Source organism: Pocillopora verrucosa, chromosome 8 (assembly GCF_036669915.1).
Source record: "Pocillopora verrucosa isolate sample1 chromosome 8, ASM3666991v2, whole genome shotgun sequence".
Taxonomy (NCBI): domain Eukaryota; kingdom Metazoa; phylum Cnidaria; class Anthozoa; order Scleractinia; family Pocilloporidae; genus Pocillopora; species Pocillopora verrucosa.
The window spans coordinates 21,178,003-21,195,482 of record NC_089319.1 but is presented as its reverse complement, the minus strand read 5'-3'; the positions used below and the strand labels follow the sequence as shown (position 1 = coordinate 21,195,482).

General features: G+C 39.3%; 2 protein-coding genes and 1 pseudogene across 3 annotated transcripts; 1 reads left to right on the top strand and 2 right to left on the bottom strand.

Moving 5' to 3' along the window:
• Positions 1-1,526: 1,526 nt before the first annotated feature.
• On the top strand, positions 1,527-3,240 carry LOC131780032 (uncharacterized). Its single transcript, XM_059096645.2, has 2 exons — positions 1,527-1,824; positions 2,684-3,240. Exons 1-2 carry the CDS (start codon positions 1,532-1,534, stop codon positions 3,171-3,173), a joined length of 783 nt encoding a protein of 260 aa, XP_058952628.2. The 5' UTR covers positions 1,527-1,531; the 3' UTR covers positions 3,174-3,240.
• A 2,746-nt stretch (positions 3,241-5,986) lies between these two features.
• Positions 5,987-10,214, bottom strand: LOC131780045 (uncharacterized). 2 transcript variants are annotated; one of them, XM_059096666.2, is made up of 4 exons: positions 10,081-10,214; positions 9,734-9,979; positions 9,050-9,173; positions 5,987-8,629 (listed from the first exon to the last, which is right to left on the bottom strand). In XM_059096666.2, exons 2-4 carry the CDS (start codon positions 9,770-9,772, stop codon positions 6,051-6,053), a joined length of 2,742 nt encoding a protein of 913 aa, XP_058952649.2. In that variant the 5' UTR covers positions 9,773-9,979; positions 10,081-10,214; the 3' UTR covers positions 5,987-6,050. The 2 variants fall into 2 exon arrangements, with proteins under 2 accessions (XP_058952649.2, XP_066027731.1); XM_066171634.1 differs by having other exon boundaries at positions 5,987-8,626.
• A 3,112-nt stretch (positions 10,215-13,326) lies between these two features.
• LOC131780046 (sodium/potassium/calcium exchanger 3 pseudogene) lies at positions 13,327-16,704 on the bottom strand (annotated as a pseudogene).
• Positions 16,705-17,480: the final 776 nt, after the last annotated feature.

Here is a 17,480-nt window from a genome sequence, read left to right as displayed (position 1 = left end):
GTGTTCTTAGCTGCGAGGAGCTCTTCATCTCATTCCTTAGTATTTCTTGAGCAATTTAACAGGACATGCAGAGCTAGATAGCTCGGAAATCATCATTTCGTCCCCCCCCCCCGCCCCCCCTATGAAGTTGGTCGCTCTTACTTTTATGCACTCGAAAAACCATGAGACCTTCACTAAAAGAAATATTGCTATTCTTACTCTTAAAAGGCCATCAAACCTAAAAGAGGCAGTAAAACACAAAACATACATAGAAAACATTCCGTAAATCAACTGGGTTATCCAAGTAAGGGTGGCTAACGATTTTTTTGGATTAAGTCGCAAGAAATAGGTTCCTTACGGTTGACAGTGGCAGTGCCAGGGGTTTTCATGGATTCTAACCTGACAGCCTCGGTTGCAGGGTTGTCAGTCGGGGAGGGGACACCGGCTATATCATGGGTCCATTTGATGGCGCAAAAGGCGGAGTCAATCATGCTATTAGACTGGGACTGTTCCATAACATGCTGTAAACATGAAGAACTACGTGAAAAGAGTCGGTGGGAAAACTATTTTCTAACAAACATACGGATCGCAAACTCTTTTATTTCTCAGTGAAAATGAAAGGGGATGAAGACAGACCGAAGAGAAGCACGCAAAACTGAAAATGTCTAAGAGATCCAGTTCCAAAATCCCAGGCAAATGAGAGAAACTTGCGATGCGCGGGAAAAATCTCTATATGATGGTATCCTGACTTGAGATTGAATTTGAATCGGTGAAAGCCCTTGTCAAAAATCTGAATGGAGACGCTCAAAATCCCCACATTTAAACTTCCGCTCAAAGACGAAATTGTTAACGTGTCTTAAGTCCAAAGTTTACTATTGTTTGCTGGAACTACTCGCTACAGAGAGCGGGTTGATAATTTCAAGTACGCGAAACAACTCTTTAATCAGGTTGGCACGAAGCAGTTCGTAACAGCTAAGGACACAAATCACTGTTCGATGGCGCTTTAGTCTTGTAAGGCTTGACAAAAGGTGTAGGAATTTCAAAAAAAGGAATCTTGTAACCTTCGCTGTTGACATTCAGAATAGACTGTGAAACACTAAAAGAACACTCATTTTCAATGCAGTTTTTAAGCCTTCCTCGTGCTGTGGGCTGACTAGGAAAATTGGAAGAACAACATGAATCTGGGCTTTCTAGAATTAACCTCTCACCTTCTTCCAATTCGTTCTTTACTTTGCGTTGTCAGTCGTTTCAGTCAGTTTAAGGTTGAACTTATACTGGTCTTCGTTGACTTTCCTTTGGAACTTGTAGGGTTCGCTGAACTTGAGCTTCTTTATCTCTTTCAATTGCTGTTCCACCGAATCGTTAGCACGTTTTGACTCCCCAACGGCATTCTGTAAAATTGATGTAGACCACCGGTTTCCTGCCCATGATGCACCGGTATGGTACTCAGGCCGTGCAATGCCTCGTGCAAGCTCATTCGTTAGAAATAGCATTTATTGGTGGTTCAAATTGACAGATACTTTTAAATTTGAAAGCGGATAGTTCGCGCAAAATGACGGACAATTCTTGTAAATGTTGCGACGCTCTGCTTGACTTCTCTACCAATGTGTATCAAAAAGTGAGAGACCTGCAGGCTAAAGAAAAAGAGGAGTACGATAAGCTTCTTGGTGATATAAAGAAAATGGAAAAATGGGAAGATTTGGAGAAAGAAACCCGAGAGAAAGTCAATGAAACAGAGGAGTTTTTTGAACAGTTCCAAAACAATGAACCAGATGGGAGCCTATTAGAGTTGATCAAAGAAAGCGCCTCGAAGCTGAACAAGGCCTTTTCAGATTTATTAGAGAGGTTTGTAAAAAATCATAGCGGATTAATCAGCCATTGCTCTCACGCGAAGATGACATTCCCTTAAAGTTCGCATGCCTCGGCGGGTTGATAATTGTTAAGTTCATTGTTTCACTGAATAGCAGACATGGAACAATCTTTATCCTTTTAGAGAAGGGTCTTTTCGTGCAAAGGCCTGCAGGAAACGTCACCGAGGTATTTTCGGTGAACGAATTGAATAAAAAGACAACAGCTTGCTAAGAATTTCGCACTAAAGACGTTCTTTGAAAGAGCTTATAACCAGTCATAGCTTTTATTCATATTAGAGATGACAATAGCACTCGTACATATGAAACCAATGAGCAAATGAAAGTCCGTTTTCCTGGATGACAACGAAAATGTATTCCTTCAACCGCTCAACTTTAGTCATTTAACTCAGCTCCACAGGTTCACAATATATGTTTGTATATATATATTCAAAGAAAATGTTCTAAATTTAATGCAAAGAATAACACATTAACTCTCTAATTCAAGTGTTGACACAATTTAACCTGACAGGTATAGCAGGTACTGGACTCTATATAGCCATCAGGCACTGATTAATTTTAAAGATGCCTGAAAATATTATTTGGTGAAGATGCTACTTTAGCTACGCCGCTAAGTTGAATTACAAAACATGGCAATGCAAACTGAAAATACTGAAAAAGCAAGGAAGTCAAATAATCTGGTAAACGAAAAATTCTCTGAGGCTGTATTTCAGCCATCTGGTGTTATCTACTTTTCAGCACATAAATCTTCACATTTGAAATTGCTAGCTCTGAGTTATCTTTTCCCTCTGTTATCCTTCTTCTGGTTTCATTCATCATACATCGACGTTTTCCAGATATGAAAAGCTGAAAGGTACAATGAAATGGATTCGTGCCAGAGTGGAAGACCGTCACAATTCCAGCAAGACAAGGAGAGAAAAAATTGTCACACACGCAGGAAAAGCTCTCCTGGCCGCCATTCTCCTTGGATTAATACTCGGCGGAGTTATAGGATGGGGCAGCCCGGATAGACTACCCACTGTTGTCTGGGTTTTAGTTGGAGGAGGGTCCGTACTCGTCGTTGGAGGGCTCTGTTATACAATTTTGGTGGGTGTGGCTTGCCGGAATGTTAAACGATGGGAAAACCTACGAGGGAAGGTCCAAGAACTGCCAGTTACGGATGATCTTATTGAAGAAATTGGTACAAAGTATTCGACATTGTATCCTATCCCTAAAATATTTTTAAGTGACATCGAGGGAGACGAGACAAATCCTTCTGATGTAAAGAGGGTATCTAGAGATTTAATCAACCAACTTAAATCATATAACGAAATTAAGTGCAAATGATATGTCTTTGAAGCACGCTTCAAATATGCCTCGCTCCAGGGGCCATGTAGTCATTATTTATCACTTGTGGGGGATCAGGGAAAACGGGGGGGAGGGTGGGGAGGGAGAGGAAGCCGTCATTAAGATAGTTTACTGAAGGACCTGTAAATTTTATTGTGATTCAAACAAGATCCTTGATAAATAATGACGAGTCCCCTAGAGAGGGGTTCGCTAAATTGTTACACCAAATGTCAAGAACACACTAAGTTTCTATTAGAGATTTTCTGGGTTTGGTGTGATTGAGGGTCCACGTTGGAGAAAAGTATCAGAGGCCTCTGAAGTCTATGTCAGTAGTTTGTTTTCAGTCATTACGATGTCAGTAGATTGTTTTGTTAAATGATAAAATTACAATTATAGTAAATCTACAATATCGTAAGGGTTTCCTTGTATTGGTGTCGGAAAAAAAAGGAATGGAAATATTATATTATTCTAAGTCATTTAATTCAAATTATAAAAAGGGCAGGTTGATTACTTCTTACTCCTTCTTGGTGGTCTTATCTTAAAGGTTGAGTTTAGTCACGTTCTTCTGGTGAGTTTGGCCACGTTCTCCTAGTGAGTTTAATCACGTTTTCCTCGTTGTGATCGTGAGGTTGGCATGGAACTCGTAATAAGCCATGTTCTTAAGTAAGTTAATTTGTTAGTCCAGGAAGAGTAAATCTCCCTGGTAATAGGTCGCGTTCGACACCTTCTTGTTCCCAGAGGTAATTTAGGGTGTAAACAGGTGATACCTCTCATGTTCCGCAACCAAAAGCAATTTGGGGCGGTACTTGTGAGCGCCTTTCTTCTTTAACTCTTTAAAGGTGATTTTCTCTTAAGATACCCTTTCAGGTATAAATAATATTCTGAGCCAAGGTTATTTGTAATTTTTATATTATCGATCTCGTTTCTGTTCTGGCCGATCTCAACCGTAAAGATATGAAAATTAAGGTAGAATTGGATTTTGTAACTGCGTAAACAACCCTAAGGTGCATACTATAATACGTAGTTAAGCGTCATTCGCTAGTTGAGATGGTACGATGACGACACAAGAAGATTGACGGCTTAGAAATGTCATCCGCAATGTCACCTTTATAAGCGTGTTAGAAGAATTTCTCTCTAACACTCGGTTGAATTTTCTTTATTACCCATTTCTTTGGACATAAGTCCACACTGTTCTGCTTTGCTATATTCTCTGATTGAAAGATGCTGTGCACCAGCTTATTAAGGTGACACCAAAGATGACACTTCTAAGCTGTCAATCTTCTTACATCGCGATCGCTCCATTTCAGCCAGCGAATCACGTTAGAGTACGTACGACAGTTCCTGTATACTAAGTATGCACCTTCGAATTGTTTACGCAATCACAAGATCGTCTTCTACCTTAAATTTCTTAATTTTACGGTTAAGATCGGCCAGAACAAAGACAAGATTGATAATATAAAAATTATAGTTAACCTATGGGCAGAATTGAAATTACGCTTGAAAAGATAGTTTACGAGAAAATAGCCTTAGAAGATTGCTATATAACAACAGAGTAAACACAAAATTTGGAGAAGAAGGGGCGTACTTAAGGTACCGCCCCTGAGAAAACTATGTGTTATTCGCATAAGTTATATAATTACAAATTCAGTGCGGAGATGAAAAAGCATAAGCTATTTACAATCATAGTCACCTTTTTTAAAAAGAGGTGTTGAAGGTGTTAACTTAAAATTCAAGAAATATTCTGGAATCGTGAATTTGACTTTAGAATTTGACCAAAAAAACCAGTCTGATAGTAATTAATAGTATAGGAAGCAGGAGTTTCCAGGAATTCCTGTGCGAGGTTAATTTTTTACCAGAGAGATTTACAACTAGAAAATTGACATAATTAAAAAACATAGCTTATCGCAAAATAGAACAACTAATCACCGATCACCGTAGAAACGGAGCAACTGTTTTCGTACCAAATTCACAACCGCAATAAGAAAAAGGTGAAAGAAATTGTACTTAGATGAGATCGACAAAAGCAATAAGAAATAATCAACCTGTCTTGTTATAATTTTTGTATCGAATGGCTCAAAGTAATATAATATTTCCATTCTTTTTCCCAACACCAATATATGGAAACCCTTACAATATTTCAGATTAAATGTAGTTCTATTTTTATCGTTTAACAAGCGGAGACTCTAGTTTTCCTTGTCAGATGAAGCTAGTCCCCGTTGTATCAATTTGTGAAGAAAGAGAAAAAAAAGAATTAACCTACCAAACGACGAGTGTTAGAAAATTTACTTCTAACAGTTTTCAGTCATTACGATTCTTAAAAAATAGGCCGTGATTGAAGAGTTATTAAAAATTTATCGACGTTGTCGTCACAAAATATCTCTTTAATTATGCATCGCTAACAGACTCTAGTCTCGTACCCAGACCTTTCACGGCCAAGCGTTTGTCCTCTACATTTCAGTTACAGTTACACGGTGCGATCTGAGTACGAGTTGATCGGACTTTTTTCAGGGTTTCTTTTCTCTTCAGTAAAGGGAACCTAGGAATTAACTGATAGTGTTACTACGTTCGTATTGGAGTGTCTCAATGGGGTGATAGCTTATACGGCTAACGGTTAAAATTTTGGCCTATTATTTACGGCAAATATTTGGTATTTTTCCAATGTGATCACCAGAAAACCTTTGGGTTCGCGAGAGCAGCTCCGGTTCACGGTCTGTTAGCACCGTTTGGGCCTATCAGCTTGAGATGATGACTGTTTCTCTCAACTTATTCTGTTCACATTTATTACACCAATCTATAAATACAATGGAATTGTAAATAAAAATGTTCCTAAAGCCCGATTCGACAATGTTTCAATAATGCATTAACGTTAAAAAGTATTCAGGAGGTTCTTGTGATATGACCTTTTTCCCTTTTACTGCCATGCCGAGAGTGCAAAAAAACCGGTTTAAATAAACCGTACTTCCATTCATTGAGAACTGAGAGCGAAAACTGAATCGTCCTCGGCATCAAGACTATAGAGATGGGAAGTGCACGTGAAAATCGTGTTACTCTGTGGATACCTCCCAGTTTCACTCTCATCGTTTCATTTTCACACACATTCGCAACTTCAATGCTCATGACACGAGTTTGCTTTTTGGAAACGACAAGCCGCTTTAAATGCCTTATCGTGACCAATAAACACTTGGATGCGAGAGAGCGTGTACTACTTGTCATTCCGAAGTCTACAAAATGGCGGGCGCGAATCAGATCCTCGATGTCCGATCGCCTATGTTTATTTGAGTGATGCATTGCGCATGCGCAAAGATTGAGGTCCACGTTTTTGTCGACGCAGCCTTTATACCTGCTATAGAAACTAAGCCGCGTGTATTTGATGAAGGTGATGTTGTGTTCTCGAACGCTGGAGTGTTTTAGCTGAACTTCGAATCGTTCCTTCGATTCCACACCATAAGCTGGTTCAACAACCAAAACCAAGGTGGTGATGTAGTCTTTGCCAAGAAGTTCCTGTCTCGGTCGCTCAATGGATTTACCAACAAACATGGCGCATCGGCCAAATCCGTTTTTGCGCTTTGATTTATTTCCAGCAAATCCTTGCGAGTATTGCATTTGTATCATGTTATTAATTTGTCCAAGAGCAAACTCTGCCAGCCAAATGACCTCCATGGAATTTGGACTCAAAAACTTTCTCCAGCCTTCACACCGACACATGCCTTCGGGGGATATATCCTTTATATCTGCGCATGTGCGAGTCAGTGGAATTGGCTGTAGTAAGCCGCTGACCTTGTCCTGCGTACGTCCATCGTCTATCAAGGCTGCAATAGAGTTAAGTGCATGATGCAAATCTCCAAATGTTACTAAACGTTTCTGATTTAACTTGAGCGCATTCATGCGATCCTTTCCAAGGCGCTGGGCAACTTTGTGAGGAATTATCATAAACATCATAGGGCTGTACACTTCTAAACTACCAGGTAAAGTCTCAATGGCGTAGTCTGACGTCTTCCCACCATGATCTGATATAAGAAGGGTCAAAGTATTATCACTCCGTGCCATTTCTTCGAGAAACTTGGACAAAATATTGTCGTCTGCTCGTATGCGTTTGCCAGAGGGTTCGTGTCCGGTGTTAAGATGCGTGTAAACTAACGCCGGTGCTACTTCTGGTTTTCGATCAACCAGTGATATGAATCGTCTCACGTAGAAAAGGAGATACTCGCTTAGAGAACGTCCATCCCAACAATAGTTCCTTGTGGATTTTCCTCCAAAAGGATTTGAAGTCCCAAATTCCTTTAATATTTCACAGGATAGCAAAGTCATGGCTTTATTATCCACATATCGATCAGTGCTTTGTTTGAATTCCTCGAAAATGCTTTTAAACCCCTCCGTGAAAGGTTTTACCTTTTTCTTGTACTCAGGTGACAAAAAGCTTCCCCATTGATCATACCAGCAAAGGTCTTCGTGCATTAACGTTTGATAACCAAAGCGTTTGAATTTTTCGGTGAGAATGCTTATACCATTCACACGCTTCGGTACTTTTCTCCTACCTTTCAGTGATTTCCCAGCCATCATGAATTGAACGTTTGGAAGAGTGAACGCTGCATAACTCTGAACGAGCTCAAAATCAAGAACCGTTGCTTGAAAACTAGCATCTCTGTAAATATCTCGCAAGGACTGGACCGAACGCGGCATGGAGCGGTAAAAATGAGATCTTGAAACCGAGTCCTCGAGAATGATGTTCACATTTATTTTCTTTTTTGAGAGCGGAGCATTCTGAATTGCGTGTTTTAAAATCGGCGGAAAGATAAGTGCTTGTTTGACCATGTGCCCGTCAATTTTGCACTGTAACAGGCAAAAATTGAAACCTTGGACGGAATTTTGTACAACAATTGCAGGTAAATCTTGTTCCAGTTCGCCTATGCTGTGGAATTTAACCCAGTCCTCCTCTTTATCGACTACTCCAAATTCTGGATCAGAACAGCCCAGAAGAATCGGCGAAGATTGGGAGCAAACATCCCTCCAACATGTGACTGACACTTTATCTTTTGGGCTGAAACGAAACTCGGTGAGGAAAGTACAGATCGGCCGACTTGCTTGCTTATCGCACTGAACTGGTTCAGAAGTTAAGTTGTATGCCCCGAAGTATTTAAAGGCTACATTGCAATCTTCATCTGTCCTCTTGTAAGGTACACAGCTTTTATTTCGAGGCGTGAATGTCAATTGTTTTGCTGGTACTAAGCCTTCATAGGAGCACGTATGAGAGTCCGACGAAGCCGACGAGGTCTGGGGCTGGTTTAAGGTCAGATCTGAGCGAGCTGTTGAGCTTTCTTCGTCAGACAAAGTGCGGAGTCTTTCCTCTAATTCAATAGCTCTGTGTTTACTGAGTGTAACTGCTGCCTCTGTCATATCGTGGGCTCCATTTATTAAGAGATGTGCAGGATATGTTTCCAGTTGCCCCATTTTATCTGCTATGAGAGACACGAAGCTAGTGTTAACAACCTTGGTCATCTCTTAGGCAATCTAAACTGATTGCTCGATGGCTCGAAGCGACCAAAAGTAGTTACTCTACTACACAGTTAGACATCCGCATTTCCCAGATCTCTCTAACAGTTAACAGTGTAAAGGCAGAATCCAAAGCACTAAACGGGGACTCCATTCTTTTCATTTAGAGTCCATCAACAAAAATCTTTTTGAAAATAATAGTAATACACTAAAAATTAGCTCGAAATGAAGGCTTTTAGTTTCAAAGACGCTTGTACGCCTCGTGTGCCTTTTTGAAAAGAGGGTAATCAGATGAGGAACTGCTTTCCCTCACAGGCATCCTTTGTTGGGCGCTATGCCACCCGTAAAGAAGCCGACAGAAACCCAAAGACTACAAAGTTACCTACCACTGGCGGACAAATCATATCTCTGACGTAGATTTATAATCGACTCCAGTCCCCACCTAGGATTTTGGACAAGAAATACCAATGATGCCGCTGCTAGACATAACAGAATGAAAAATCGCTGTTTCTGTGGGAAAGAAAAAAAAGTAGAATAATGAGCAAACCGCTACAAAAGACAAAAACAATCAAGACAACGTTTTATATTGAATACCTTCCAAACCGTTATATATCTTCTTCCCTTTTAGCCTTTACCTGAAGCCGCCTTGCTTAAGGAATGCTTCCTTATTCAGTGTAACTTATGGGCTGAGTAGACTTATCAAATTAACATGTGAGCGCTGTGGTGCTTTTACCGGCGAACGATGTTAGCAAACATGTATTCCTTTTGGCAAAAAACTGTGAATGCTAACACGTCAAAACAAAACAAGGTCTTCACCTAACCATTGCACACCGAGTGTATCACCTTGAACAAAGACATAAACTTGGAATAAAATCATGATGACTCAAGAGAAGAGATTTGTTTCTTCCGAATTTTTTATTTTGAAATTTTGGTGGTATATTTCATTCTAGGAAACTTTCATTCATATTCTCTCCTCTTGATAGCGTATTGCTATTCAGGCATCAATTGTCTGTAATAAACTAAAGACTAGTGTTTATAATTGATCCATTTACGTCTTAAATAGTTCTTACTATTGGTAGAAGGCTCCGCGTAAACAAACAATCCTTCATTTTCCCTCATTCAAGAAACGCCAAACAGAACTTGTACGCGATCAGCCATGTGATCGTGTAAATGGAAGGTTTCCACGAAGTCGTTGAAATCCAAAGCACGTGTTACCACGGCATTTAAAGGTTTTATCGTCTTTTCTTGTCACTTCAGAAGGCACGGTGACTCCACATACATATGTAAAAATATGTTTCAGTGTTCACTTGTCCAAGCTGCAAAGAAGACATAACTGGAGTTATTTATCGTTATTACACAGTGTAAGCAAATTATGACACTTAACAAAGATTAGGACTCCAATGAAAAAATCAGGTACCTTTAAACGCTATTTTCTCGCCGGCCGGCCGGCGAAAAGCGCGTGAGATTGATAACTTTAGCGTGTTGTAATTCGTGCAACGATCCTTTAATGATCTGTATCCCAGTGTTCTAGCAGTGAGGAATGAATCAAAGCTCCTGAGCAGAGCGACAAACTAACAGTGACATGGGTTGTAAAGCTCTATGAATAATCGCTTGATTCACAATGAACGGATCAATGAGTGCCACCTGTAGCTGCTGTTTGGTGCTTTGGTGTGCCTTTGTCTTCGAATCTAATTGCCTGTTTTCCTTAATGTTTTCGAACTTGAATCGATTGCTGAGGAATTTGGATTTGTTTCAGTCCGAACGGGCATTGATTACCGATGGATTTTTACGATCGAATTGAACAAGATGAAATTCTCTTATGGCAAGGAAACGAATTTTCTCTAATGAACGTTTTCATCGCGCACTTTTTTTCATTCAGGCAGTTGTCGACTTTGAATGAATTCGTTAATTTTATTGAATTCGTTCCACTCAAAGACATGGACTTAATTAGCCGTTCCTCAAGGTTACTCATTCCAACAAATCAGAGATTGTGGTAAAAAATTCACCAAGTTTGTTTGAATCGATCGTAAGTCTTATTCTAGGCGACAAACAGTTCAGCCGGTCATCGCAAATCACGAACGAATTCACAGTGAAATTGATGAAATTTAAGCGTTGCACGTATTTAAGCGAAGCAAGAGATTAAAGTATCCTGAACGAAGATACAGAACGTTAAGAGAAAAACCGCCTCGGGAGAGCTTTCGGAAAGATTTCGGAAGTCTCTCCGAAACCTTACCGGAGATGCAAATTGAAATGACCATCAATGTCTCTACAGACTAAACATGTAACATGTGGTTTTGCTCCAAGAAATCTGAAGTTTCATGACTCGCTCCGTCAATACACTTTCAGGCTTTCGAAAAACCGGAGCTCGTAAAAGTTCTGTTCCTTTCATAAATTACAGACATTTATAAGGAATAATAAGAGACTTCTGGGGCAACACGTAAAAAATAGCGTCTGAATTCGCAACAGGATGAATATTACAGCCACTTGGCTTCATTTCGCTTAAGGCCGAATTCCCAATGCATGATAAAAAAAACCATTCAATACCTTAAAGCTGAGTCATATTTGTGGAAAGTATAATTACAGTATTTAGCTCGCCTTTGCAGCCCAAACAATTATACTTTTCAATAATTCATTTTGATTCAATCATTATAGTTTCTTCTCTTTGCCTAACACTCTTTTGTTATTTTTCCAATTTGTGAAGTTGCACCTCTTTTGACGTATTTTCAAATTTTTACGATAAAACATTGCAAAAAAAAAGGCTTAAAACGTCATTATCATGTCAAGATCTGAAAATACTAAGCGTACATGAAAATATAGAAAGAATTCCTTAACGGTATGAATGCAGTGGCAAAGTGAAATAATATTAAAATACTCGTGTCAAGTAGACGAACTTATTTAACTTCAGACATGATAGAATGATGAAGTATTCGCACTTGGCGCTACATGAAAAGTTTAGCACTATTCTGAATTGTTTATTTTAGAAGCTCTCTTAGTTAATTTGAATGAGACTCTTTAAACTCTCGAGATATTTCTTTTGGTTAGCGAATGGCTGACAATCGAAACCTCAGCTTTAGAAATACTTTACGGTGGCTAATTTACATCATCAAATCACTTTGGGTTTGGTTGCTTAGCAGTTTGTCGCAAAGAGATTTCTGCGCTTTATGAGCCGGTCTCAATGGGCGACGACTTTTATGGCTAACTTACGGCCAATGGTCAACATCTTTCCATTGCTGTCACCAAAAATGTTTTTTACGGTTAAATTTTTTTTACGACAAACGGTTAAAATTTACCAATTTTCATGCCTAACATTTACAATTATTGCCCGTTTATGGAGTCCCTCCCTTGTGAATAAAAGTTTGGCCCCATCCCTCTTAAAAAAATTCCTGGATCCACTGCAGCTCTCACAACAAAAGACCATAGGAAAAAACCACAAACAAAACAAAACAAAGCTATAATCAACAAAACTTCCTCAAAGGCTAGTTGTTTTTGTTATTGTTAAAACATAGCAGCTGCAAAAGAACTAGAACACATATATGAACTTGTCATGCGCACGTTTAGGTCCTTTAAGGATGAGCCTTGGGTACGCCCTTTCTTCTTCGAATTTTCAGTTTATTCTGTTATGTAACAGTCCTCGAAGGCTATTTTCTCTTAGGATATCTTTTACGTACGATTCTAATTCTGTTAATAAGTTCATCTTATCTTAAAATCTTGTCTTTGTTCTGCCCGACCTTAACCGTAAGAGTAAGAGTTTAAGGTAGAGAATGATTTTGTAAAGCGTAAATATCTCGAAGGTACATAATTAGCATGCAGGAACTGTTTCTCGTAACTTAACGTGATTCGCTAGCTAAGCGAGAAATGATGACGATGCATCAAGATTGACAACTTAGTAAGGATCACCTTCATAAGCTGGTGACCAATGAGTCACTCTGATCTGAGCTAGTTCCCAAGGCAGTAAGTTGTGTTAAAGAAAAAGGAATAAAAAAGAATCAACTTTACAGAAGAGTGTTGGAAAAATCTTCTAACAACTTCTCTCCTTCCAAGATAATATCCACTTAAGCAGAATCTCATGTTTTAACCGAACTTATCAGAAGAATTACTGCTCTTCCCTGAAGACCCAATATTTGTTTGAGAAGAACTGACGTCAGTTTCTGAGTCTTCTCATGAGAATTTTTTTCCTTCACCCAAGAATGAATATTCGTTTTTAAATTGATCGTTCTTCTCCAGAGATTGACTTTGCTTCTGTGAAGAATCACATTCAAAAGCATTCTTGCTCTTCTGAGGTCTCAGAATGTTCGGAATATTCTATTGAGAATGAAGAATCCTATGCCTTTAATGGGTTTCGTTGAGTTGTTGATAAATTACACTGAAAATAATCTCGTTTCATTTGGTTTTATTTTTTAAAATACAATCAACATAACATAAAATTAACTTCCATATTCACAACAACATGATGTGTACATAAAATAATCAATGCAGGACTAAACCAACATTTACAGTACCGAAAACATTCACATTCAACACATCTCATTCTTTGTATCTCGGTGAAATAGTATCATATCACTTTTAAATGATACCGCATTTTTTTGTTCTATAGGAAAGCCGTAGGAAATCCTGAGTCTTAAAATGCAAGCCGTTCTTGGTCGCCAAAAGGGGGGCAATGGTCCCAGGCGTTCCTTGCGTAAAGCGCGGAAACTGGGGATGAGAGTGAGACAACTTGTGTTATCAAGTGCTCGCTCTTCGTATACAACATAATGCTGTGTTCTGTGAAGACCGCTTTGCAAAGTTTCCCGTCTTATACGCTCATCTCACATGCCAACGCACACGCCGTTCGTGGTAGGCCCACATTAAATGATGTCAAGCGTTTTCGGAATGAGCCGAGGAGAGAGAGACGTCCCGATTTCTTTGAGGGAAGGTAACGGCTGTACACAAGCTAATAAATATTGTTTTTCACACGAGTAATTAAACTGACGGTTGGCACAAATAACTGTCAAAAAGTAGCACTGGAGTGATCGATAGCGAAAATTCCCCACCACAGGTCCCGACTGTAGTTTCGTATAAATTTTACGAGTGGTGAATGCTCAGGTAAAACGCTCGACACGAAGCCGGAGTGAACGGTCCTCGAACGTCTAGTTAACATACAATTCACATAAAATATAATTAACTTACATATTCACAACAACATGATGTATACATCACTGAGATTATCAATGAACAGCTATATCAACATTGACAATTTTTAATTTTTGTCTACATGTGTGATTCTTTGTGTATTAGTGACATATATAATTCCCAGATCATGCCCCATACCATTCAGTGATTGTTACAATCTGCAACAAAGCAGTTGTTGTTCTTACATCAACGAATTAATAGCATGCCAATTACAACCGCTAGTCCTTTCCTATGATCCCCTCTCTCACTGAGCAATCCGGTACTTTTCTGTTCACAAACATAATTGAAAGGGGAAGTGGTATGCTTAATTAAGAATCATATAAATCGAGCTTTTGTTGCAAATTGAAGCCTTCAAGTACTGTACATTCTTCGGCCCCAATCAGTTGTAATTTATCTTAACGAAATCGCATCGAAAACAGGAATTAAACATAAGTTACTTTATTTGACGACAGAAACCAAAACTATTTACTGTCGTATTTTGTCGCGTACAAAGGTTAGATGGCAGACAATAGACAAAGATGGCCGCTGAACTGTGCACGTGAGGTTCTTAAGATTATCACGGGCTATCTGAATAAAAACGAGCTAACCCAACAAAAGGACCTCACATTGCATGGAAATCGTCTGTAATATTGACAAGATAGTGTCAAAACATGCATTCTAATTCGCGTTGAAAGTGCAAGTGCTGTATGTCACGACATTATGTTGTTTGCAGCGACGTGCAAAACAGATTCGAATGAAAGAAATTTAAAGTCTCTTTTGGAACTGCTCAAACCTCCAGATTAGTCTTTCGCTCGCAAAGTAAAATACTTTGGTGTTGTGAATTTTCACACGAAAATTAAATGCAAATTGTCGCGGCTTCGACATCATTTTTGCTTTCCCAGGGAATCGCTCATGTAGCTACTCCACCGCGCCGCTGTTGTGTCGCATAACTCAACAGACTTTATCACATAATCAGGTCTTTAATTATCAAAGTTACAGGCAAAAAAAGTTAACTTAATAAAACTTTGGTTATGAGAGATTCTGTTTCTTATCTTATGAATTATGAAATTTCGATTCTTTTTTGTAAGATTTGCGATTGAACACTCTTTCCAGAAGAATTCTCTACCTATTGCCTGCCAAAAAAATTCTCGTTCTTTAGAAAAGAATTCCCGATTCTTGTGGTAAGAATTCCTGAAATGGGGATTCTTCTCAACGTATTCAGATGTAATGCATTCTTACCAGAAGAATTATCTTCTATTCATACTTGTTGCAAGAACTTCGATTGTCCTTGAAAGAATCGCAATAAAATGATTCTTTTGATGACAAAATTTTGGTTCGTAATAGGAGAAAATGTTATTAGGGGAATTAAGAGTGATATGGATATCAGCTTGTTATTGCCTATGCGCTCTGGTTAAAAAATTACAGGTCATTGTTTTTGTTCATGCTATGTCTTACATGGCTAACACACCGGCTTGTTGTCGCCAAATAAATAAGCAAAAGTAATTGAAACACCGGTGAAACCCAAATAAAAAACAGAAAACGAAATACCAAGACACTTACTTAAATGCCAACCGTTTACCTTGAGAAAAACTACGACAATTAACGCAGAACCTATGAGCAAAAAGGATGTGTAAATCAAAGCAACATCCTCTAAAACAACGTAATCTACATTAGCTACGATCGTTGTCTTCAGTAACCAAGGCACTCCAAGGCACAACAATATGTCGAATGTGTTACTGCCGACTGCATGGGACACTGCCATATCCCCTTCCCCTTGCCTTGCTACAATTAAGCTCGAAATAGCTTCGGGGACGCTGGTCATCGCTGCCAGTAACGTGAAACTCATCACGACATCTGGAATTTCAAGAGTGAAGCCAATGATTACCACCATCCAAACCAATACGTAGGTGAAAATAGCAACCCACAGCACTGACATAATGAACGAAAACAAATACCAATTTTCCCATCGCTCCTTGCGGCAGTCAGGAATTGTCACGTAAAGTAAGCATGTGATTGGTAATGAAACCAACCACAGAGTTTTATAAAAGAATCCTTGTGGCAATGAGAATGGTGAATCGTCAAACTGGTCAGTGATTTCAACTTGTTCCTCTTCTTTCTCTCCTTTTTCGGATCTCGAGAGGTTGGCCATTTGTGTGCTGTTTACGTAGTCGTTTTCCAAAAGGAGGCTTTTCTCATCACTACCATTTTCAATGTCGGTCTCAACCCATTCTTCGCTTCCTGTGAACTCGTTAAAGCAACGTCGAAAGGTTGAGTTGAAGTAAATAATAAGCACATACAGCAAGTACATGATCACCAGCGCCAATGCTTCATACCAGTAAATCTTTTTGTCCCAAATAACAACCATCAATGCCATTACACTCAAAAGGAAAGCAAAGCTGTCTCGCAACAGAGGCCACGATCTCAAAGGCAATACAGAGCCAGCAAACAAACCACAAATTCCTACTATAAATAAAACATTGAACTGCAGACTTCCTAGTATGGCTCCGGGGCCAATTTCGCCATCTGTAATTAAAACTGCGATCAGTGCGGTGAACAGTTCGGGGGAAGAGGTCCCTATAGACATGAGAGTTGCACCGGCTACGTCAGAACTCATATGAAGCTTGTTTGTGATTTTTTGTAGAGAAGGAACAAAGTATACGTTACAGACCAGCGATAATGCGATCGTCATGTAAATGACTATGAGAAAATGGAAAGCAACTCCCCCCTGACTTTGTCGCTGGTGTTGAGTCATGAAATCGCTTGGGAAGTCATCTATAGACGGCCTTACGCATGGCGATGATCGAGTTGAATTCATCATGTTCAGCAACGCTAGTTGGACCGACATTGCGATGTGACCAGCTCCGTCTTAATATAACTTTATTGTTTATCACACCGAGAATAAAACTCCACGGACCTATAGCCATGGGATACTCAGCTGATTAACGTGATGTTCAAAACAAATGAGTCCTGACGTGAAGGTCGAGCATGCTCCATCACAAGCAGCCCAGGCCCCAGCTGTAAGATGATCATGACAGTTGAACTCCGATAACTGGAACCCTCAGTAACTCGAATTCCCTACGAACTCTAAGCAAAACTGGTTTCCCTTGGATTTGCCTTAAATATTTACTGTAATTTTAACCCCTATCGCTCGAAACCCCGATAACTCGAAGCGACCTTTACTCCCCTTCAGGCATTTTTCTTTGTAAATTTACCCTCGATAACTCAAAGTCGATTTTCACTTTTGCGGTCTAATGAGCCATGACATTTTGCACCGGAAGATTAAAATTAATCACATACATATATCATGACAAATTGAACTTTGTCGGTATCATTTATCGTTTTTATGCTCTTATATTGCCTGAAATCTTACAATAAAACGTGAATAAGCATAAAACCTCTTTAATCAAGTGTTTCTGGTCTTTTTGTCCAAAATTCCTGTTGCTCGAAACCCCGATAACTCGAAGTAATTTCCCTCGGCAGTTGGAGTTACCGGGGTTCAATTGAAAAAGAGTTTGTATGGGAATGTTTACAACCGCTCTAGGAGTCGTAAACCTAGAAATGGATCACTCACTAAAATGACTCGTTGCAACAAAGTAAGCGGTCGCAAAACAAGCAATGCACTGTGAAAGAGTATGGTGAGGTATTTATTGAGAATTTTTCCGTCATCTC

Excerpts from the sequence above, each read along its gene's own strand:
- LOC131780045 (XM_059096666.2), bottom strand. The coding sequence starts at position 9,772 with ATGAAGGATTGTTTGTTTACGCGGAGCCTTCTACCAATA. Across the intron at positions 9,174-9,733 it reads CGCGGAGCCTTCTACCAATA|AAACAGCGATTTTTCATTCT; the intron begins GTAAGAACTATT and ends TCTTTCCCACAG. Across the intron at positions 8,630-9,049 it reads ATATGATTTGTCCGCCAGTG|CAGATAAAATGGGGCAACTG; the intron begins GTAGGTAACTTT and ends TGTCTCTCATAG.
- LOC131780032 (XM_059096645.2), top strand. The coding sequence starts at position 1,532 with ATGACGGACAATTCTTGTAAATGTTGCGACGCTCTGCTTGACTTCTCT. Across the intron at positions 1,825-2,683 it reads TTTTCAGATTTATTAGAGAG|ATATGAAAAGCTGAAAGGTA; the intron begins GTTTGTAAAAAA and ends GACGTTTTCCAG.